Source organism: Saccopteryx bilineata, chromosome 1, assembly GCF_036850765.1.
Source record: "Saccopteryx bilineata isolate mSacBil1 chromosome 1, mSacBil1_pri_phased_curated, whole genome shotgun sequence".
NCBI classification, from domain to species: domain Eukaryota; kingdom Metazoa; phylum Chordata; class Mammalia; order Chiroptera; family Emballonuridae; genus Saccopteryx; species Saccopteryx bilineata.
The window spans coordinates 154196098-154218054 of NC_089490.1; the positions used below are offsets into that span (position 1 = coordinate 154196098).

The 21957-nt window shown below is 49.7% G+C and overlaps 1 protein-coding gene across 3 annotated transcripts in view; it reads right to left on the bottom strand.

Annotated features, from left to right (window-relative positions):
- The window catches only part of HDGFL2 (HDGF like 2), a 28954-nt gene extending 7246 nt beyond the window's left edge, over positions 1 to 21708 (bottom strand). Inside the window, exons 1-10 of one of the 3 annotated variants that reach the window (XR_010731214.1) lie at positions 21520 to 21708; positions 18922 to 18998; positions 18688 to 18826; positions 9590 to 9781; positions 3565 to 3681; positions 3387 to 3464; positions 2316 to 2481; positions 2098 to 2173; positions 1669 to 1984; positions 299 to 402 (exon numbers count right to left, since the gene is read on the bottom strand). Coding sequence is in view for 2 of the 3 variants with exons in the window: in XM_066275429.1 (XP_066131526.1) it covers positions 299 to 402; positions 1669 to 1984; positions 2098 to 2173; positions 2316 to 2481; positions 3393 to 3464; positions 3565 to 3681; positions 9590 to 9781; positions 18688 to 18826; positions 18922 to 18998; positions 21520 to 21591 (1331 nt within the window). In the remaining variant the exon portion in view is untranslated. The remainder of the gene's footprint in view (positions 1 to 298; positions 403 to 1668; positions 1985 to 2097; positions 2174 to 2315; positions 2482 to 3386; positions 3465 to 3564; positions 3682 to 9589; positions 9782 to 18687; positions 18827 to 18921; positions 18999 to 21519) is intronic. The other 2 variants (XM_066275429.1, XM_066275439.1) reach the window with 2 other exon arrangements.
- Between the last annotated feature and the right edge of the window lie 249 nt (positions 21709 to 21957).

Consider the following 21957-nt stretch of genomic DNA (forward strand, 5'->3'; position numbering starts at 1 on the left):
GACAGTTCTCTTCTTCAGCACTACTGATATTGGGGCCAGTTCATTCTCTATGGGGGGCTGTTCTGGGCACTGTGGGGTGTTGAGCAGCATCCCTGACCCCCACCTGCTCGATGTCAAGAATACCCCCCCAAAGACCACAATCCTGAACAGGGGATAGACACTTCAACTGAATCTGACTACCAAACTAAATTTGGAAGCTGGGTCATCTCAACTATAAGTAAGAGGTCCCCAGGAGGCTGAGAACCTAGGGACCAGGAACAACCTTGGGGAGCTGTGGGAGTACAGGCTGAGTGCTGACCTGGATCGAGGTTTCTCCTCGGGGCGCCCTCTCTTTTCCTTATGGCTGGATCTCTTCACAGGCTCTGTGCTTTGTGGCTGCAACTTCTTAGCTGATTTCTTCACCTGCAGCAGCAAAATGGAGGAGCTGAAGGAGCAGGGGCTTGCCCTGATCTCCTGAACTGTCCCCCTTGGAGATACAGCATGATACTTCCTGCTGGGAAGTATCATGGAATGGACCTTCGCATTGCTGGGAGCTGATGGAATGGACAGGATGGGATAAGAAAGATCCCTGTGTCTAATCCATTCTCCAGCAACAGGCTGTCAGGATCTGAAAGGACCACCCAACAGTGGAGAACCCACCATATTCCTCCTTCCAAGCAGGATACTTCCTGAGGCAGAGAACTTAGCTCCCCTAGTGACAAAAGGAAGAGCAACTGGGAGAGACTAGGGTGTTATCAGGCTTCCATCATCTCCACATCAAGTGTGGTCCTAGGCTCAGTCTAGAATGTGATGGTCCTGGGAAGTCAGACTCTTGGATTCAAGCCGGACTGTGAGTGCCACCAAGTAGGGACTGACAGGCCTGCAGCACCGAATGGTACCTGATAGTCACCACTGCCCGTCATTGGCATCCGAGTCCTCTTAAATGCTCCCACACTAACAATACACACTGTTCTTCCATAGTGGCCAGAGGACACATGTGAACACCTGAGTCAGGTCCATCTCTCCTCTGCACACAACCCTTCAGGGCTCCCACCTCCCTCAGAGTAAAAGCTGAAGTCCTCTTCACAGCCCACAAGGCCCTGTAAAGCCTGTCCACATTCCCTCCCTGCCCTCACCTCTTTCTTTCTGCCAGCTCACTCTGATCCAGCCATATAGGCCTGTTCTTCCTCCCTCATGCCAGACATGGCTCTGCCCTAGGGCCTTTGCACTGGCTTTGCCTGCAGACTAGGATGCTCGAACCCCAGGTATTTTCCCAGATCACCTCACTTAATCCAGACCCCTACATGTCACTCCCTCAACTGAAGCCTTTATATCTACCCCAGTTAAAATAGTAACCTTCCCACCCTCACACTTCACATCCCTCCCTTTACTTTACTCTTCTTAGCACAGAATGTTCTGGAAAACACCATGTAACATCCTAACATTGTCTACTCTGTCACCCACAGATGCCAGCTTAACAGCAGAGGTGTCTATGTCACCCACCCATTACTTTACTGCCACACCTCTGGCACCCATAACAGTGTCTAGTGCAGTATGTGCTTAATAAATGTGCTAGGTAAGGAATGGACTTGCTTGAAGAAGTGGGTGTTAAGGAGAAGCCTCCTCAGCCACCCATGTTTCCCCATCACCTTCCATGGGCCCCCATGACCCCCACCAGGTTTGGCGCACCTCTCTCTCCAGCTCAGCCTCAGCCTCAGAGTCAGAGGAGGACTGAGGCCCCCGTCCCCGACCCTTCCGGCCACGCTGCTTCCTGACGGGTTCTTCCTCATCCCTGAGCTCATCGCCGCTGCTGCCCCCACTGCCCGCGTGCAGGGCCTCCCCGCGCTCTGCCCGCTCGCGCCTCCGCTCCTTCTCCTCCTTCTCCTGCTCCCGCAGCCGCCGCAGCTCCTCCTCCTGCTCCCGGCGTCGCCGGGCCTCCAGTTCCCGGCGCCGTTCCTCGTCACGGCGTTTCCACTCACTGATTCGGTCCACTTCCTCGCTGTCACTGTGAGTGTGGGCCAATTAGAAGGGAGACCTGGTACTCAGGAAGCACAGCTCCAAACCCACCCACAGCCTGGCTGAGGACCCTGACAGAGGCGACCCAGGGTCACTGCCCACCTGTCACTGCTTGAGCTGCTCGGGGGCCGTTCAGGCTTCGGTTTCCGCCCACGGGGTTTTGGGGGAGGCTTCTCAGCTAAGAAAAAGGAGAAGGGGGTGGTCTTCTCCCATAACACCCTCCAGGTGGGTCAGGGGACCCCCATAGGCTAGCCCAGAGGCAAGGGCCCATACAAGGTAGGTCCTGCAAACCAGATCAGGACTAGTGTCAATGATCCTACCTGGCTTCCTGCTCCTGGGAGGTTTCTTTACCGACACATCCGAATCAGAGGAGGAAGATGTGGAGGCTAAAGAGAAGGAGGAGGCCGACCTGGCCACAGCCACTGGCTCAGCCTTGGCCCCTTCTGATTCTGGTTTGGAGTCTGAGTCGGAGGCAGAGGGCGGCTTCTGAGAGAGGCCGGAGCATGGAGGTGAGAGGGCAGACCCAATGCCCTTTGTAGCCCCCAACCCAAAAAAATCTGCCCCCCCAAATGAGAAAAGCTTCATTTAGGCCTGTAATCACAGGCAGCTCTGGATGTGCCTGCAGCTGCCTGAGCTTTCACTTCCCTCAGAGTGTAATTTCTCCAGACCTCCCATGTCCTGGGTGAAGTGCAGGAGGTCAAATGAGATTCATGGTTTTTTCCCTAAGGCAAGAGCTTTTTAAAACACCACAAAATCTTGCCTGGAAGCCCAAACAGAGGAGCTGCCCTTTCACTGTTTCAGCTACCAAGTTCTCCTGGGCACACACTTCTACATGCACACACAGGTGCATGCACACTCACACATGTTCACGCACATACAATACATACACTTGTATACAACTTGCACATGACTCACATATGACCAACACAATCGTACACTTGCACACACCATACACACACAACCATACTCATACACATGCAACACAGTTGTACATGCACCAGACACACTCATACAGGCATACACACACACAGATCTCTCTCGCTTCCTCTCTCACACACACTAGGCAATTAAGGGTACTTTACTCCCTTCCAATGCCAGCACTCCAGAATACTACTTTCCAAACCAGCCTGTGAATTCTGGTCAGGAGCAGCGGCAGCCAGGTCATCTCCTGCTCAGGGAAATGCTCTGCACACATGGTACCTGGAAACTACAGGCTAAGGCCATCAGTGAAGCCAGAGGCGAAAGTCGATGGTCCTTTGGGGTCTCCTTGTAATCTATACCCTATCCTCCTCCAAAAAGGACCCAACTGTAATCACAGACAATGGCTGGTGACCCTGGAGAGAAACTCTTAAGAGTTGTTCCCAGGTGGGCATGGAAAAAAAGAAACACACCTCTACCTTTTTCTTCCGTCCTGCCAGGGGGCCCCGCCGTGGGACCCTGACGACGGCTTTCTTCTCAGGGGTGAAGTCCTGAGTAGAGAGAAGGGAGCTGAACAGGGTCCCGCTGGCTGGACACAGCTCGGCTCCCACCTGTGCATCTCTCCCCCCCAGGAGCCAATCGCCTGCTCACCTGGTCACTGGTCTTCTCTGACTCAGATGAGCTTTCAGAGTTTTCCTCCTCAGATGGAGACACGCTAGCTTGATCCAGGTCGCTGGAGACCTTCCGGGCTCGTTTTGAGACAGACATCTGGAGGTGGAGCAGTCCAAAGAAATCAGCGACAAGGAAAGCACGTGTGCTCAGCAGAGCCGTCTCCCACCTGACCCCTCTTAACCTGGGGAAGAGCTGAGGTTCTAGAACCTTTATGAGGGCAGCGGGGACCCTTCGAGAATATGATAAAAAAAATAGGGATCTTATAACCTTGAGGACATTATGCTGAATAAAATCAACCAGTCACAAAAGGACAAATACTACAAATAGTACAAATATTATTAAGAGTCCACTAATAAAAGAGAGTCCTACAGGAGTCAGATCCATAGAGACAGGAAACAGAGAGTAGGTGCCGGGGCTGGGGAAGGGAATGGGAGCTAGTGTGTAATGGGGACAAAGTTTCAGTTTGAGAAGATGAGAAAATTCTGGAGGCAGATGGTATTGGTGGTTGCACAATAGTGTGAATATATTTTAAGCCACTGAGCTATACATGTAAAAATGGTATGTTTTATGTTATATATACTTTACTTACATAAAAAAAAATAGAAAGAAGCCTGACCAGGTAGTGGTGCAGTGGATAGAGCATTGACCTGGGATTCTGAGGACCCAGGTATGAAACCCCGAGGTCACCGGCTTGAGCATGGGGTTGCCTGCTTGAGCATGGGATCACAGACACGATCCCTTGGTCACTGGCTTGAGCCCAAAGGTCGCTGGCTTGAAGCCCAAGGTTGCTGGCTTGAGCAAGGGGTCACTCACTCTGCTGGAGCCCCTTCCCCATCAAGGCACATATGAGAAAGCAATCAATGAACAACTAAGGCACAACAACAAAGAATTGATGCTTCTAATCTCTCACCCTTCCGGTCTGTCTGTCCCAGTCTGTCTGTCTCTCACTAAAATAATGAAAATAAAAAATTTTAAAAAAAGAAGAAAAAGAAAGAAAAAAATCAAGCCCTGGCCAGGTAACTCAGTAGGTTATCTTATTGTCCTAATGCCAAGGTTACAGGTTCAATTCCCAGTCAGGGCATGTATGAGAATCAACCAATGAATGTATAAATAAGTGGAACAATAAGTCTATATTTCTCTCCCTCCCTCCCTCTCTCTCTAAAATCAACAAATAACCCCCACTGGATAGCTCGGTTGGTTGGAGCATCCTTCCAATACACAAAGGTTGCTGGTCAATCCTCAGTCAGGGACCTGACCAGGCAGTGGCACAGTGGATAGAACGTCAAACTGGGACACGGAGGACCCAGGTTCAAAACCCGAGGTCACTGGCTTGAGCCCAAGGTTGCTGGCTTGAGCAAGGGGTCACTTGCTCTGCTGTAGCCCCCCAGTCGAGGCACATATGAGAAAACAATCAATGAACAACTAAGGAGCCGCAACAAAGAATTGATGCTTCTCATCTCTCTCCTTCCTGTCTGTCTGTCCCTCTCTCTGACTCTCTCTCTGTCTGTCAAAAAAATAAATAAAAAATCCCCAGTCAAGGCACTTCAGAAACAGATTGATGTGTCTCTCTCTCTTCCCCTTCCTCTCTCTATAAAATCAATTTTTAATAAAAATATATCAATCCAATCAAATCAATCAATTTTTTAAAAAAATCAAAACAGAGGTCCTTACCCTAGAGAAACATATATGTATATACTCTAGAAATAGAGACAGTAGTTGCAAAACATTGTGAATGTACTATATGCTGCTGAGCTGTGCATTTCAGAATGGTTAATTTTGTTATATAAATTTCACCTCAATAAAAAAATTCAATCTCTCCCTCTCTCTCTCTCCTTAGAAGAAATTTAAAACTTCAAATTAAATTTCAAAAAACATATATATGCATACATACAATACTAAATTCAATTTCAGGGATTCATAGACTGATGTCCATCCAAAGAAGCCAACCTACGAGTTCTTCTTAAAGAAGTAAGGAAGCATAAAGAAACTGCTTCCTGCCTGACCAGGTGGTGGCGCAGTGGATGGAGCGTTGGACTGGGATGCGGAGGACCCAGGTTCGAGGTCGCCAGCTTGAGTGCGGGCTCATCTGGCTTGTCACTGGCTCAAATAAGGGGTTGCTCGGTCTGCTGAGGGCCCGCGGTCAAGGCGCGTATGAGGAAGCAATCAATGAACAACTAGGGTGTCGCAGCGAAGGACTGGTGATTGGTGCTTCTCATCTCTCTCCATCCCTGTCTATCTGTCTCTCTCTCTCTCTCTCTGTCTCTGTAAAGGAAAAAAAAAAAGAAACTGCTCCCTAAGCATGTCCCTGCTGCATGCCCTGTCCAAGACCAGGGTGTCATAGCTGAATTGTGTTCCCCTAAAATTCAAATTTGGAGCCTAATCTCTGGTACCTCAGGATGTGACTTTATTTGGAAATAGAAATTTTCAAAGAAGTAATAAGTTAAAATGAGGTCATTAGAATGGGCCCTAATCCAATCGGACTAATGTCCTTATAAAAAGAGATCAGGAAACAGAGGGAAGAGGATATGAGAGAACAGGGAGAGGACAGCCATCTACAAGCCAAGGAGCAAAGCCTCAGAAGGAACCAGCCCTGCTAGCACCTTAATTCCAAAAATATGAGAACATAATTGTCTGTTAAGTCCCGCAGTCTGAGATATTTTGCTATGATGGCCTGAGCAAATCATACACTCAGTGATATGCCAATAAGAGATGATACTTAAATCTCATCAGGAGAAACAAATAGAAACATTAATCGATAGTCTGAGAAAAGAGTAAGTTCTAGGCCAGGGGTCCCCAAACTTTTTACACAGGGGGCCAGTTCACTGTCCCTCAGATTGTTGGAGGGCCGGACTATAAAAAAAAAACTATGAACAAATCCCTATGCACACTGCACATATCTTATTTTAAAGTAAAAAACAAAACGGGAACAAATACAATATTTAAAATAAAGAACAAGTAAATTTAAATCAACAAACTGACCAGTATTTCAATGGGAACTATACTTCTCTCACTGACCACAAATGAAAGAGATGCCCCTTCCAGAAGTGCTGCGAGAGCCAGATAAATGGCCTCAGGGGGCCGCATGTGGCCCGTGGGCCGTAGTTTGGGGACCCCTGTTCTAGGCCCTGGCCAGTTGGCTCAGTGGTAGAGCGTCGGCCCGGCGTGCATGGAGTCTCGGGTTCGATTCCCAGCCAGGGCACACAGGAGAGGCGCCCATTTGCTTCTCCACCCCTCCCCCTCGCCTTTCTCTCTGTCTCTCTCTTCCCCTCCCGCAGCGAGGCTCCATTGGAGCAAAGATGGCCCGGGTGCTGGGGATGGCTCTGTGGCCTCTGCCTCAGGCACTAGAATGGCTCTGGACGCAACAGAGCAACGCCCCAGAGGGGCAAAGCATCGCCCCCTGGTGGGCATGCCGGGTGGATCCCAGTTGGGCGCATGCAGGAGTCTGTCTGACTGCATCCCCGTTTCCAGCTTCGGGGGGAAAAAAAAAGAGTAAGTTCTATGAAAATAAAGGAGGGCACTGTGGTGGAGTGATGGGGCATGCCTTATAGTGGTGGTCAGACAGAGCTGCGGAGAGATCTACAGGACCAGGACACGGCAAACACAGGAAGGAGTGTTCTGGGCTGAGGAAACAGCAAGTACAAAGCCCCTGGGGTGGAAGGTAGCCTGGGACTGTCAAGGACATGAAAAGGGGCTGGAGTGGCTACCAGGCAATGCCACCTCGAAGGGGCCAGATCAGCTCCCCTCCAGGAGGGCTCATGGCAGGAGTCTGTTATTAAACCTGGACAAAAGGTGTTCCTCTATGAGGCCATTAAAAAGGATAAATTTAAAAATATATACATTATTTTGAAGGTTACAGCACACCATAGATCAGGGAATGGAGCAACAAGGATATGCTGGTGCAGTGGAGCTCAGAGTGAAGAAGTCTTTAAAATTTTTCCCCAGTATTGTTAAAAGGTATTATAATAAGAACTTATACATATTTGTTTAATACAAAGTTAGCCAAAAAAATCTGAACATATACTGACCTATAGTGATTTCTCTATGGGGTATATAGGATGGGCACTGACATATTTATATTTAACTTCTCTAACAGAAATAATGGGGACTTTTAAAAAACAATACAAAGTACAATCATAGAATGTTGGGGGGGGGGCTAAATGCCCAACAATCTTATTAGCTAGAATCCACATCATAAACTACTTCTCAATAACCTTAAAATAATATTTAATGACAAGGAAATGTTTATTAGGTGGTGAAAAAAAGGCAAGACACATATTGTATTGCTAATTCTGTACTTTACACACACACTCATATACTGTATGAGGCAAACACATCACAGAGAAGATACATAAAAATATATATTTTTAAAGTATTTAAAAAAAATTTTTTTGTTCCCTTATATAGTTGTTCGTTTGATTTTTAAAAATATTTTTTTTTTATTCATTTTGGAGAGAGGGGGGCCAGGGAGAGAGAGAGACAGGGAGAGAAAGAGAGAGAGGGAGAAAGGGGAAGGAGCAGGAAGCATAAACTCCCATATGTGCCTTGACCAGGCAAACCCAGGGCTTTGAACCAGCAACCTCAGCATTTCCAGGTCGACGCTTTACCCACTGCGCCACCACAGGTCAGGTCATAAAAATATTTTTAGTCCTGGGTGCAGATAGTGTATTTTCTACTAGCTTTTTAACCCTTTTTGCACCTTGATTACTTATAAACAATGAGCTTGGCTTGTAATTATCATTGGAAATAGAAGCAAATATTATTTATAAAAATAATGAAAAGAATGTCTTAGTTTATCAAGAGTTTGCTGGAGGTCCAGGTCCTTTCATTTTGCACCCAAGTATTTAGAAGCTGTCAAAAGGCAGAGGGCCTGACCAGGCGGTGGTGCAGTGGATCGAGTGTCAGACTGGGAAGTGGAATACCCAGGTTTGAAACCCCGAGGTCATCAGCTTGAGTGCAGGTTCATCTGGTTTGAGCAAAGCTCACCAGCTTGGACCCAAGGTCGCTGGCTTGAGCAAGGGGTTACTCGGTCTGCTGCAGCCCCACGGTCAAGGCACATATGAGAAAGCAATCAATGAACAACTAAGGTGTCACAACGAAAAACTTATGATAAGGCCCTGGCCAGTTGGCTCAGTGGTAGAGCGTCGGCCTGGTGTGCAGGAGTCCCGGGTTCGATTCCCAACCAGGGCACACAGGAGAAGCGCCCAACTGCTTCTCCACCCCTCCCTCTCTCCTTCCTCTCTGTCTCTATCTTCCCCTTCCACAGCCAAGGATCCATTGGAGCAAAGTTGGCCTGGGCACTGAGGATGGCTCTGTGGCCTCTGCCTCAGGCGCTAGAATGGCTCTGGTTGCAACAGAGCGGCGCCCCAGATGGGCAGAGCATCGTCCCCTGGTGGGCATGCCGGGTGGATCCCAGTCGGGCACATGTGGGAGTCTGTCTGACTGCCTCCCCGTTTCCAACTTCAGAAAAATACAAAAAAAAAAAAAAAAAAAAAAAAGAAAAGAAAAGAAAAGGTAAATTTCATGGTATATGAATGATTGATTTCTCAATTTTTTAAATCCATGTTTAAAAAAGAAAGTCAGGCCTGACCAGGTGATGGCGCAGTGGACAGAGCGTCGGACTGGGATGCCAGGGACCCAGGTTCGAGACCCCGAGGTTGCCAGCTTGAGCGCGGCTCATCTGGTTTGAGCAAAGCTCACCAGCTTGGACCCAAGGTTGCTGGCTCGAGCAAGGGGTTACTCGGTCTGCTGAAGGCCCGCAGTCAAGGCACATATGAGAAAGCAATCAATGAACAACTAAGGTGTTGCAACAAAAAACTAATAATTGATGCTTCTCATCTCTCTCCATTCCTGTCTGTCTGTCCCTATCTATCCCTCTCTCTGACTGAAAAAAAAAAAAAGTCAGGGTGGGTGAGACAGCAATGTCAAGGTGGAAGGAGGAGTCAGAGCATTGCTGGGACACCAACCCCCCCATAGGTCACGTGCACCTATCCCACCCCACCCCTACCTTCAAGGCTGATGCCTTTCGCTTCAGGCCGCTGTTGTCACTGCTCTTGTCTGAATCTGAATCACTTTCCATCCTGTCGCTGGCAGCTGCAGCAGTCACAGCTGTGACAGCCATGACCCCCCTGTCCTCGTCGTCCTCACTCCTGCCTGCTGGATCAGCTTCAGGGGCCTCACTGTCAGAGGAACTCACCGGCTGGAGAGTGGGAGGCAGAGACAGTGAGTCACCCCAAGGCTTGGCAGGATTTCCCAACTAGGACAGAGAACCAGAGGACAGCACCTACCGATGGCAGTGTCTCAAACGCCAGAGCCCCCTAGCTTTCCCAATGGGGGAACTGAGGCCCAGAAAGCCCTGAGAACTGAGGTGGAAGGTTGAGATGGACTAAACTAAAATTCAAGCACCGTGAGATTCAAAGTCAAACCACAGGCAAGTGATTTAAACATCTCTGTACCTCAGTTTCCACATCAAAGCAATGAGGATGCCACCATTTGACCTCACAGGCCTATCACAAAGATGAGACACAAGTGTTATGTGACGTACTTAGGACAGTGACCAGACTGGCAAGAGGTCCAGCAAGGTTTGCTTTTTTATTTTATTATTATTATTCTCATAATTAAGAGGAGGAAGACAATCTAGTATAGGACCTCTGGGCTTGAACTTCAAGGCACCGTTATTTGTTTCACCCAAAATTCCCACTCAGGCAGTGACAGCCAAAAAGACAGCAAACACATAGTGAGCCACATGCCTGGCTCATTTACAATTCAGTCACTTTTGGGAGCATGTGCTGTGTGCCAGGCACTGTGCTAGGTAGGTGGTGAGCGCATAGACATGAACAGGGCAGGGTCCCTGCCCCTGGGGAGTTTACAATCTAGTAGGAGAAACTGACCATAGCCATCTGAACAGACCAATGTGACATCATAGTAATGGGAAGCAAGGAACATATCAGCATGTGGGGGGGGGGGGGTGTCAGAGACAGGTGGGTGCCAAGTAGTAGAAGTATTCTGCACTGGGATGGGGGCCCTCAGAGGATGTGACATTTTAGCTGAGGGGATGTCTCAAACATTCAAAGAGAGAGGGACTAGATGCATTTGGGACAACAAGATCAGCATAAGTGACAATCCCCTAAGGAACCTGGACAGGTCGGGGAGGAGGCACAGCAAAGGAGAAGCAAACGGCAGCTGAGAGGCTGGGGGGTTAGGCTCGGCCGGATCATTGCAGGAGTTATCAAGGCTCAAAGTGATCAGGCAGACAGCACAATGACAGGCCACAGGGCTTTCTCAGGTCGTTTTCTAAACTTCTTCTGGATGTTTTATGTTTGTGGGAGGAAAATGGATGAGTCCCAGCTGTATTCAGTCATCATTCATTCATCCAAAGAACATCACAGAATACCTATTATATGCCCAGCCCTGTGCTACGGCTAGAGATGAGTAAGACAGGGTCCCTGCTCTTGAGGAGCTCACAGTCTAATGGGGAACAGACAAGTAGATGCAGTTACAACATAGCATGAGGGGGACGCCCAGCCAACTCCAAGTGTAATATCTGACCAGGAGATGCTTTTCTAAATAACTGATTTTTTATACCCTGGCCAGGTAGCTCAGTTGGTTACAGCATCACCCCAATTCGTCAAGATTGGGGGTTCGTTCCCAGATCAGGGCACATACAATAATCAACCAATAAATGTGTAAATAAGTGGAACAACAAGTCAATATTTCTCTCTCTGTCTCTATCCCTTTCTCTACCTCTAAAAAAAAAAATCAATAAATAACTGAATATTTTTTAAAGAATGACTGAGATTCTTAAAAGCCACATTCTTTTTTTTTTTTTTTTTAAAGCCACATTCTCTGGAAACAACCCAAATATCTGTATACTGACAAATAATTAAAATGTGAGACAGCCTGACCAGGCAGTGGCGCAGTGGATAGAGCGTCGGACTGGGATGTGGAAGACCCAGGTTCGAGACCCCGAGGTCACCAGCTTGAGCGCGGGCTCATCTGGTTTGAGCAAAAGTTCACCAGCTTGGACCCAAGGTCACTGGCTTGAGCAAGGGGTTACTTGGTCTGCTGAAGGCCCACAGTCAAGGCACATTGCAGAAAGCAATCAATGAACAACTAAGGTGCGGCAACAAAAAACTGATGATTGATGCTTCTCATCTCTCTCCGTTCCTCTGTCTGTCCCTATCTATCCCTCTCTCTGACTCTCTGTCTCTGTAAAAAAAAAAAAAAAAAAAAAAAAAATGGGACAGCTATAGAATGGAATACTATTCAGACATTGAGTGAACCTTGAAAACATTTTCAGTGAGGTAAACCAGACACAAAGGACCAAATATATATAATTCCATCTATACAAACTGTCCAGAATACACAAATTCGTTGAAACAGAAAGTGGGTTGGTAGTTCCTAGGGTTTGGGGGAGAAGAGAATTGGGGGTGACTACTTATGAGGAGGGCAGTTTATTTGTGAGGTGTTGCAAAAGTTCTGGAATTAGTAGTAATGGTTGTACAACATTGTGAATGTACTAAATGTCACTGTAGTGTGTGCTTTAAAATGATGAATTTCACGTTATGTGAATTTTAACCAAAATTAAAAAAAAACATTACTCCAAAAAAGCCACATTCTCTTGGTGTGATGATAGTTAAGGCTCAATGGACTGGAACAGGGCACGTACACAGGCCTAGCAAAAGGAAGGAGGACCAAAAGAGCAGGAGAGGAGAGGAGTCTCCAGGGCAGCACTGAAAGTACGTACCAAGTGAGACTAAAATGAGGTGCGAGAAGAGGCAAAGGTTTGTGTGGTTGGGTGGCCAGGAGAGGGAAGAGGGGTCATGAACAGAGGGACAGAAGCTGAAGCCAGGTCTTGACAGCACATCAAAATGAAAATGCTCAGAAGAGGATGGAAATGTGGAAGCAGAAATGTGGGCCCCAGAGCTGAACAAGGAACAGCAATGCCAGAGGAGAGCTGGGAGGAGGGAGTAGGCAGGAGGGGACTCAGTCCATCCTTCCTCCCCACTCCATGCTCACTCGTATACAAAGCCCCATTCTGCTCCCACCAAGAAATTGGTCATGAGCCCTCCCAGACTTCACCACAATCCTTATTTAACAAGTGAGAAAAATGAGAATTGGGTGTTCACAGGATCTGGGTGCTGCTCAGCACCAAACACCTTTTGTCTCCCTTGAGAGTAAAGGAATTAGGCAGGGACTGACAATGTTTAACAAGATTAAAAAAAGTAGTCTGCCTTACCAGGCAGTGGCGCAGTGGATAGAGCGTCAGACTGGGATGCAGAGAACCCAGGTTCAAGATCCCGAGGTCGCCAGCTTGAGCGCGGGCTCATCTGGTTTGAGCAAAACTCACCAGCTTGGACTCAAGGTTGCTGGCTCAAGCAAGGGGTTACTCGGTGTGCTTAAGTCCCACATCAAGGGACATTGCAGAAAGCAATCAATGAACAACTAAGGTGTCACAACGAAAAACTGATAATTGATACTTCTCATCTCTCTCCGTTCCTATCTGTCCTTATCTATCCCTGTCTGCCTCTCTCTCTCTGTTAAAAAAAAAAAATCCAGCCTAGCCTCCTTGTTCTCAACTACAATCCTACACTTTATGCCTGAGCAGGTGGTGGTGCAGTGGATAGAGCATCGAACTGGGATGCGGAAGACCCAGGTTCAAAACACCGAGGTCACCAGCTTGAGCGCTGGCTCATTCAGCTTGAGCGTGGGCTTACCAGCTTGAGTGCAGGGTCTCTGGCTTGAGTGTGGGATCACAGACATGACCTCATAGTCGGTGGCTTGAGCCCTAAGGTCACTGGCTTGAGCCCAAGGTCGTTGGCTTAAGCAAGGGGTCACTAGCTCTGTTGTAGCCCCCCCCCCCCCCCCCCCGGTCAGGGCACATATGAGAAAACAATCAATGAACAACTAAGGTGCCACAGTGAATAACTCATGCTTCTCATCTCTCTCCTTTCCTATCTGTCTGTCCCTATCTATCCCTCTCTCTGACTCGCTGTCTGTCACCAAAAAAGTAAGTAAATAAATAATAATAATCCTGCACTTACTGTGTGACTGTGCTAGGTACTTGACATGCATTTGCTCACTTGAACCCAGGTCTAGATGCCCACATCACACAGCTTCTAACACTAGATCCTACCATGTAGAGGTCATTATCTGGGTCCTCCTCCAGGCCCCCACTATGGTTTTCATTGGCCAGAGAGAAAGCATGTCACCTGCAGAGGCAGGAGGCCTGTTTTAGTCCTAGCTCAGCTCTAATCAGCTTGAGAACCTTGGATAGGTTCCCCTACCTCTTCCTCTGTTGGTGACCAGGATGCATTAAATGGAATCTTTCCAGGTCAATGGTTTTCAATCGGGATGATTTTGTCCCCTAGGGGCCATTTGGCAATCTCTTGAAACATATTGGTTATCATTATGGCGTGCTCCTGGAATTGAGTTCATGGGGGCCAGAGATGCTGCTTAACAACCCATGGTGCCCATGACAGGCCCCGACAAAGAATGATCTGGTCCAAATGTTGAAAAACCCTGGTCTGTGTCTAAGAGGTCTCAGATTCCAGCTGGTTCCCTCTGGGCAATCAAGGAAACCCTCTGGGCCTCAGTTTGTTCATTAGTAAAATTTAAAAGATGCCACTGGCCCACCCCACTCTCAGGATTACTGTGTGGATCAAAAGACAATGAAGTTGGCCTAACCAGGCAGTGGAGCAGTGGATAGAGCATCGGACTGGGATGCCGAGGACCCAGGTTCGAGACCCTGAGGTTGCCAGCTTAATTAAGCGCGGGCTCATCTGGTTTGAGCAAAAGCTCACCGGCTTGAGCCCAAGGTCGCTGGCTTAAGCAAGGGGTTACTCGGTCTGCTGAAGGCCCGCGGTCAAGGCACATATGAGAAAGCAATCAGTGAACAACTAAGGTGTCGCAACGCACAATGAAAAACTAATGATTGATGCTTCTCATCTCTCCGTTCCTCCGTTCCTGTCTGTATATCCCTCTCTCTGACTCTCTCTCTCTCTGTCTCTACAAAAAAAAAAAAAAAAGACAATGAAGTTGGAACCATACCAATATTCCGTTTTTCACCCAGCTTGGCAAGGGATGTGGAACAGGCCTTGCCGTACACTTGTGGTAGGAGCACCAGATAAGTTAAAGCTGTCAAAAGAATGAGGCGCCTGACGAGGTGGTGGCGCAATGGATAGAGTGTCGGACTGGGATGCAGAGGACCCAGGTTAGAGACCCCGAGGTCACCAGCTTGAGTGCAGGCTCATCTGCTTTGAGCAAAAAGCTCACCAGCTTGGACCTAAGGTTGCTGGCTCAAGCAAGGGGTTACTTGGTTTGCTGAAGGCCCACGGTAAAGGCACATATGAGAAAGCAATTAATTGAGAAACTGATGATTGATGCTTCTCATCTCTCTCTGTTCCTGTCTGTCCCTATCTATCCATCTCTCTGACTCTCTCTCTGTCCCTGAAAAAAAGAAAAAAAAAGAATGAGGCTATTCTCTGCATGTTGCCATGGACCAGTCATCAAAATATATTATTATTGGGGAGATAAAGCAAAGTGGAAAACCATATGCTTTAAAAAGGAAAGCTAGGCCCTGGCCGGTTGGCTCAGCGGTAGAGCGTCGGCCTGGCGTGCAGAAGTCCAGGGTTCGATTCCCGGCCAGGGCACACAGGAGGAGTACCCATCTGCTTCTCCACCCCTCCCCCTCTCCTTCCTCTTTGTCTCTCTCTTCCCCTCCCGCAGCCAAGGCTCCATTGGAGCAAAGATGGCCCGGGCGCTGGGGATGGCTCCTTGGCCTCTGCCCCAGGCGCTAGAGTGGCTCTGGTCGCGGCAGAGCGACGCCCCAGAGGGGCAGAGCATCGCCCCCTGGTGGGCAGAGCGTCGCCCCTGGTGGGCGTGCCCGGTGGATCCCGGTAGGGCGCATGCAGGAGTCTGCCTGACTGTCTCTCCCCGTTTCCAGCTTCAGAAAAATACAAAAAAAAAAAAAAAGGAAAGCTATAAGGCCTGACCTGTGGTGGCGCAGTGGATAAAGCATCGACCTGGAATGCTGAGGTCGCCAGTTCAAAACCCTGCACTTGTCTGGTCAAGGCACATATGGGAGTTGATGCTTCCTGCTCCTCTCCCCTTTCCCTTTCTCTCTCTCTCTCTCCTCTCTAAAATAAATTTAAAAAAATTTTTTTAATTAAAAAAAAGAAAGAAAGCTATACGTATAGGGCTTTTGTTTTTTTTTACAGAGAGAGAGTCAGAGAGAGGGATAGATAGGGACAGACAGACAGGAATGGAGAGAGATGAGAAGCATCAATCATTAGTTTTTCATTGTGACACCTTAGTTGTTCATTGATTGGTTTCCCATATGTGCCTTGACTGTGGGGCTACAGCAGACCGAGTAACCGTTTGCTCGAGCCAGTGACCTTGGGTTCAAGCTGGTGAGCTTTGCTCAAACCAGATGAGCCTGCGCTCGAGCTGGCGACCTTGGGGTCTCGAACCTGGGTCCTTCCGCATCCCAGTCCTACGCTCTATCCACTGCGCCACCGCCTGGTCAGGCCGTATAGGGTTTTTTTTTTTTTTTTTTTTTCATTTTTCTGAAGCTAGAAACAGGGAGAGACAGTCAGACAGACTCCCGCATGCGCCCGACCGGGATCCACCCGGCACGCCCACCAGGGGCGAAGCTCTGCCCACCAGGGGGCGATGCTCTGCCCTTCCTGGGCGTCGCCATATTGCGACCAGAGCCACTCTAGCGCCTGAGGCAGAGGCCACAGAGCCATCCCCAGCGCCCGGGCCATCTTTGCTCCAGTGGAGCCTTGGCTGCGGGAGGGGAAGAGAAAGACAGAGAGGAAAGCGCGGCGGAGGGGTGGAGAAGCAAATGGGCGCTTCTCCTATGTGCCCTGGCCGGGAATCGAACCCAGGTCCTCTGCACGCTAGGCCGACGCTCTACCGCTGAGCCAACCGGCCAGGGCCGTATAGGGTTTTAATGAATAAAAAATCTTATAAGGATATATAAGGAACTGGTAGCTATGGCTATCCTGACAGAAGATGGACACAGAGTGACCAGGAGGCAGGACTGACTTTTCATTGTACACCCCTTTTATATCATTTCAATTTTGTACTACAAGTCTGCATTCCCACTGAATATGTAAAAATAAACTACAAACCTAGAAGATTAAAAAAGAGACTGCTCAGGTATCCATAAAGCAGTGACTCTAAAAGCCTGCCTGTGGACTGGCTCTTTCAGAAGATTCTAGGATAGTGCATGGGAAGAAAAACCCCAAGGTCCCCAGACCTCAGCCCTTACTACACCTAAACCTCTAGAGGCGGGGCACAGGTATCTGTATTTAAACCAATGTTACATTTGTTGGCATAGATTGGTTAGAGAACCAAAGAGAAGTGATAAGTTCTCACACTCAGAGCTAATTCTCAACCTGGGAAGCCTGTTTGGGGCTGGTTTAATGTCAAGGTAACACCATTTTTTAGTCTTGTTACCTTGAGGGCCAGCATCTACACGGTAGTGAACATGATGTGGGTTTGCAATAAGTATTAAACGGTGCGATGATTCACCAGGAGGTAGTAAGTTTAAAATGTGACCAAACAGAACTTGAGGTGGGGGCCAGAAAACAATCTTATGAAATTCAACTACCTTAAAGAAATTCCAGCCTGACCTGTGGTGGTGCAGTGGATAAAGCATCGACCTGGAATGCTGAGGTCGCCGGTTCAAAACCCTGGGCTTGCCTGGTCAAGGCACATATGGGAGTTGATGCTTCCTGCTCCTCCCCCCCTTCTCTCTCTCTCTCTCTTCTCTAAAAAATGAATAAATAAAAATAATTAAAAAAAAAAAAAAAGAAATTCCAATATGTTTACCTGAGCTGGGGACGTTCAAAGCACAGGAAAAGGGAAGGTATCAAAGGAGAGGGACTTCTTTCTCCAAGACCCATCCTAGAAGGTAAAAGTCACAGCCCCCAATATGCACTAAATGTGAGCCTGATCTACCTGTTGAGTGAACCCCAAATTCTGGCCATGAGCTCCCAGGAGGCAAGAAATGTGCCTGAGTCATTCTGAATTCCTGGTCCCTAGTCATATGCAGGTGTCAATATAGGAGTGTCTGTTAGATTAGGGGCTGGGGGTGGTGGTGGTGGTACTGAGCCACAGGAGAGGTACACCCAGACCATCTCAAGACCCAAAGTTCTAAAGCAGAACTAGGCCCCACAGAACTACTCAATCCTTCACTCACACAAACTAGACCCTCTCAGACGCCTGCTTCCCTCCCTACAGACCATGCTGGTTTCCTGCCTACCAACCAAGCTCTGCCCTTCTTGGTCAGTTTGCTCCCAGCCAACTTTGAGCCCACCCCTCCTCAGCCCAGGCTACTCAGCCTCCCTACACCCACAGAAACCCCAAAAGCAATGGTTAACAGGCAGAGTGGAGAACCCCAAACCAGCCTCTCCACATCGGCATCTCATCCCAAAATAGCCAAACACAGCACCCTCTGCCGTCCTTCCATGGCCTTCCATGGCTTTTTATGAATTTAACTTTGACTTTTCTAGAACCCTTCCTTTCCCTGAGTGTTTCCAGATACCGATTCATCACTAAGAAGTCAACTCTATGATTCTTGGCATTTTTTTCCACCTAAGCAAGACCTCTCACCTCTACTAACTGCTGCCTTTTTCCAAGTCTAAAAGCTGGCAGCAATGGCAGAAATGTGGGTTGTTATTGAAAGAAAAAAATGTTTTCCTTAGAAAACAAAAGGTTTTACAAGAGTCTAACAACACTGCTATAAATTCACACCAATCCCAGAGCAGTGGGTCTCACCCGGGGTGAACCTGTACCCCTCTTCCCCACCCAGGGGACACTAGCAAGGTCTGAGGATGTGTGTGGCTGTCATAACTGAGGTGGAGAGGGCAATCCTGGCATTGAGTGGGTGGGGGCCAGGAATGCTGCTCAACATTCCACAGTGCCCAGGGTGTCCCCACAGAGAGAGCGGTCAAGCCCAGATTGTCAGTAGGACCAAGGGGGAGGAGCCCTGTGCCAGAGGCCTCTCATTTTCCAATGAGACAAGCTAAGGCTACTTCTAGTCCCCTTCATGTCTGCAGACCCTGCGCCAGCTGTCCCCCACCTGCAGGTACTCACCAGAGGGGCACTGTAGCTGGCGTGGGGATTGTTCTGGATCTCCCAGAGTCCCTCATTGAAGCCTTTCCTCTTGTTGGGTTTCCCGTACTTATCTTTCCACTTGTCGTAGGGAAACAGGTCCTTGGGTCCCAGGAAGGCTCTAGAGAGAGGAACCATGGCCAGTCCCAGGTGAGTCAGGCCAACCTGGGAGGCACCAGAGGGTAAAAAAAATCAAGCCCAGAAAGGGACACTTACGTTTCATGTGTACCAAAGAAGAAGATGGGATACTTGTTGGGTGGGGGCTTCACAGCACCATCAGCGATGTCATCGATCTACAGTGAAAGGCCAGTAATAGAGTAGCTGAGAGGCAGGGCAGCTTCACCCACTAATGCAGAAAGTCACCCAGAAATAAGCCAAGTTACTTAAGGAAAAGCATGCTGGGAGAAGGTAAGCCTTCTGTCTAGGAAGATGGTATCACTTTCCAGTTATGCATCTGCATTTTTCTGTGCACACAACCCCCAATGCATATCTATCCCCTCCCCCACACAGGGTGCTCTCTGCCCCCAAAGTAGGTGCTTCACCTGAGCAAGCCAAAAATAGTCCTCTGTGAAGCCAGAGGGAAAGGCCAACCTCAGCTTCTATGAATTACCAGGACCCTTCTACAGGACCCCCTCCCTCAAGGAAGGGATCTGGTGGTGGGGTGGTTGGTCTCCCAGAGGCTGCAGCTGGCAGCTCCAAGGATGCAGAGGGTGGGGGGTGGGCTGCAGGAGGCAGGCCCTGAGCATCCAGGAAGTCCCACCCTCTTCCTACAGGCCCATGGGCTCCAGCAGCTGTCAGTCACCTCCCCAGGAGGCTAGCAGCCTTTTCACTTCCAATCAGGTGGTTGGAAATGTTCAAGGCTTAGGAGCTCAGGCTGGAGGGGGTTGGAGGAGAGGAAGAACCCGGTACTCTGGAAAGCAGGGAAGTGCCCATAAAGTTTCATTGCCCTGGTGTCCCCCAAGAAAATAACCTTGAGTAAATCCCAGTTCTCTGGTCCCCATTAATTCCTTACCATCCTCTTCAACGCCTGAGGGCTGCTGAGATCTTCCCTGTTCCCCTCCTCACCCAGCTTCCTTCCTCAGTTTTATAGGCTACTTTTCATCCACTACAGTCCGCTCTACCAACTGAGCTATTGAAGGCCTCGCCGTTACAGGCTACTTTTCAAATCCTTCGCTCTGGGCTGTGGTTCTCCAGCATCTATCCCATGCGTCCTATTCACACACAGAAGCATTCTCAAGCTCCACCACCCTGAGTCCCAGCCCAGTATGCCTTCTAGGCAATCTTCTGCTCTGGCCTCACCCAGGACCCGCCCCTGAGCCTGAAGCCCAGACATCCTAGCAGCAGCACCAGCTCCAGAATGCTCTCCGGACAGCAGTCCCTGAGCCTCTTCTGATACCCATTGCAGGTTCTCTGCACCCAAACTCCCAGCTCCAAGTGATGACCTTCTGCTTACTTCTATCCATAAGGAGGGAGGGGCAGTACAGGCTGAAATCTCCAGCCATCCCACAGGACTGCTCTGGTAACTCCTGCACTCCTTTTCCAGTCAAACCTTCAGCCTCATCCTTACACTATCCCCTGCTGCTGCCTGAACCTTGCACCCCCATTGCCCAAATTCCTTCAGTCCTATCAACCATATTCCACCAATCCCAGCCCTGGGACAACTTTAGTCCTAAAACCTGGGGTTGACAATAACCTACGGGTCCCTTCTCTACACTGGCCTGCCTTGGACAATGCCTGGAACTCCAATCTGTAGATGTGATAAAGGGACCCTACGCCCAGAACTACTCTTTAGACCTGGATGGAATCCTCAGACCATCTGGGTCCTTTGGGTCACAGCTGCCTCCAAAGGGGATCCCCAAAATCCCCTTAGCCCAGCCCCCTTCTCTCACATGCTCTCTCTTGTGGGTTTGACCCCCTTTGCAAGAGGCTTCTGATTCAAGCATCTGGGAGGACTACCTCATGCCCCAATCAGCCTCCACCAGGCTCTAGGGGGTGCTCCACACGAGTCTTAATCTAACCTCTGGTTCCTGATGCCCTAGGCTTTATCAGATCAAGTCCTCTCAGCTCTAGTGACCTTATGAACAGCGCCCCAGCCCCATTTCCAGGCCTGGCCTCCCTCAGCCTTGACCCTCAACCCTTCTCCCTTACTGCACTCGTCATCCCTAGCTACCTTCACAAAAGGCCCCAGGGCTCCCATCAGAATTTAGCTTCTCATGGCTTCCCCAGTGAGATCATTCAGTGTGGACGTCCTCTTCCCACCAATTTGAGCCCTCTTCTCAAATTCCACGTTCCTCATCTCCCCTCCCACTCACGGACCACGTTCAAACTTGAACCATACAGGCTCAGGAACCAGATCGCTGAAACCCACGTCCCTCAAAACTGGGACCCGCCCGTAGCGCTTTCCTCAGGCCCAGGACCCTTAGACCTCAAGTCAAGAGGGCCCCCCAGGCTCGGAGGTCCCCCAGCACACTGGCGCGCGAATCCCTCAGGCCTGGACCTCCCCCCAACCCCAGCACGCTGGTCCATCACGTCCGAGCGCCCCCCAATACCCCGGCGCGAAAGTGCTCCAAGCCCCAGGGTTCCTTAGACTCCCCGAGTACCCCAAGCCCGAGGTTTCCCAGCACCCCCAGGCCCGAAAGTCCCAGACACCCGGCATGCAGGTACTTCTGGGCTGGGACCCTCAGACCTCCAGGAACGCGGGTCCCTCAGACCAGGGACCCCCGAGATCCCCAGCGCGCGGGTCCCTCAGGCCCGGGTACTCTACTGCCCCACCTCCCCCATCCCGCGCCTGGCACATCTTCCGCGCGGCCTCACCCGGGCCGGCCAGTGCGGGTAGCCCTTCATCTTGGCAAACACCAAGTCCCCAGGCTTGAAGGCGTGCGGCATGCTGGCAGCGGGAAGCCCAGGCCGCGGGAAGCTGCGGCTGAGGCGGCTGCGGCGGCTGCGGCGGCGGCGGCGGCGGCAGCAGCGGGAGGCGAAGCTGGGGGCGGGAGCAAGGAGCGAAGGGGGCGGAGACGGCCGCTGGGGCCTTGGGCTGGAGCGTGCTTATTGGGCTGCGTACCGACGCCGGATATCCCACCTTCCTGCCGTCACCGGCGGGAGATGCTGTCGCTCAGAACCACGTGCCGGGATAGAGAAGCGCGGGGACCAATGAAAAGAGGGATCGAAGAATAAGTTAACGAGACTGGATAACGGGTAGAGTCAAGGGGCGTGACCCAGGGAAGGTTATGGGAGGTGAAAGGGGAAAGGAGA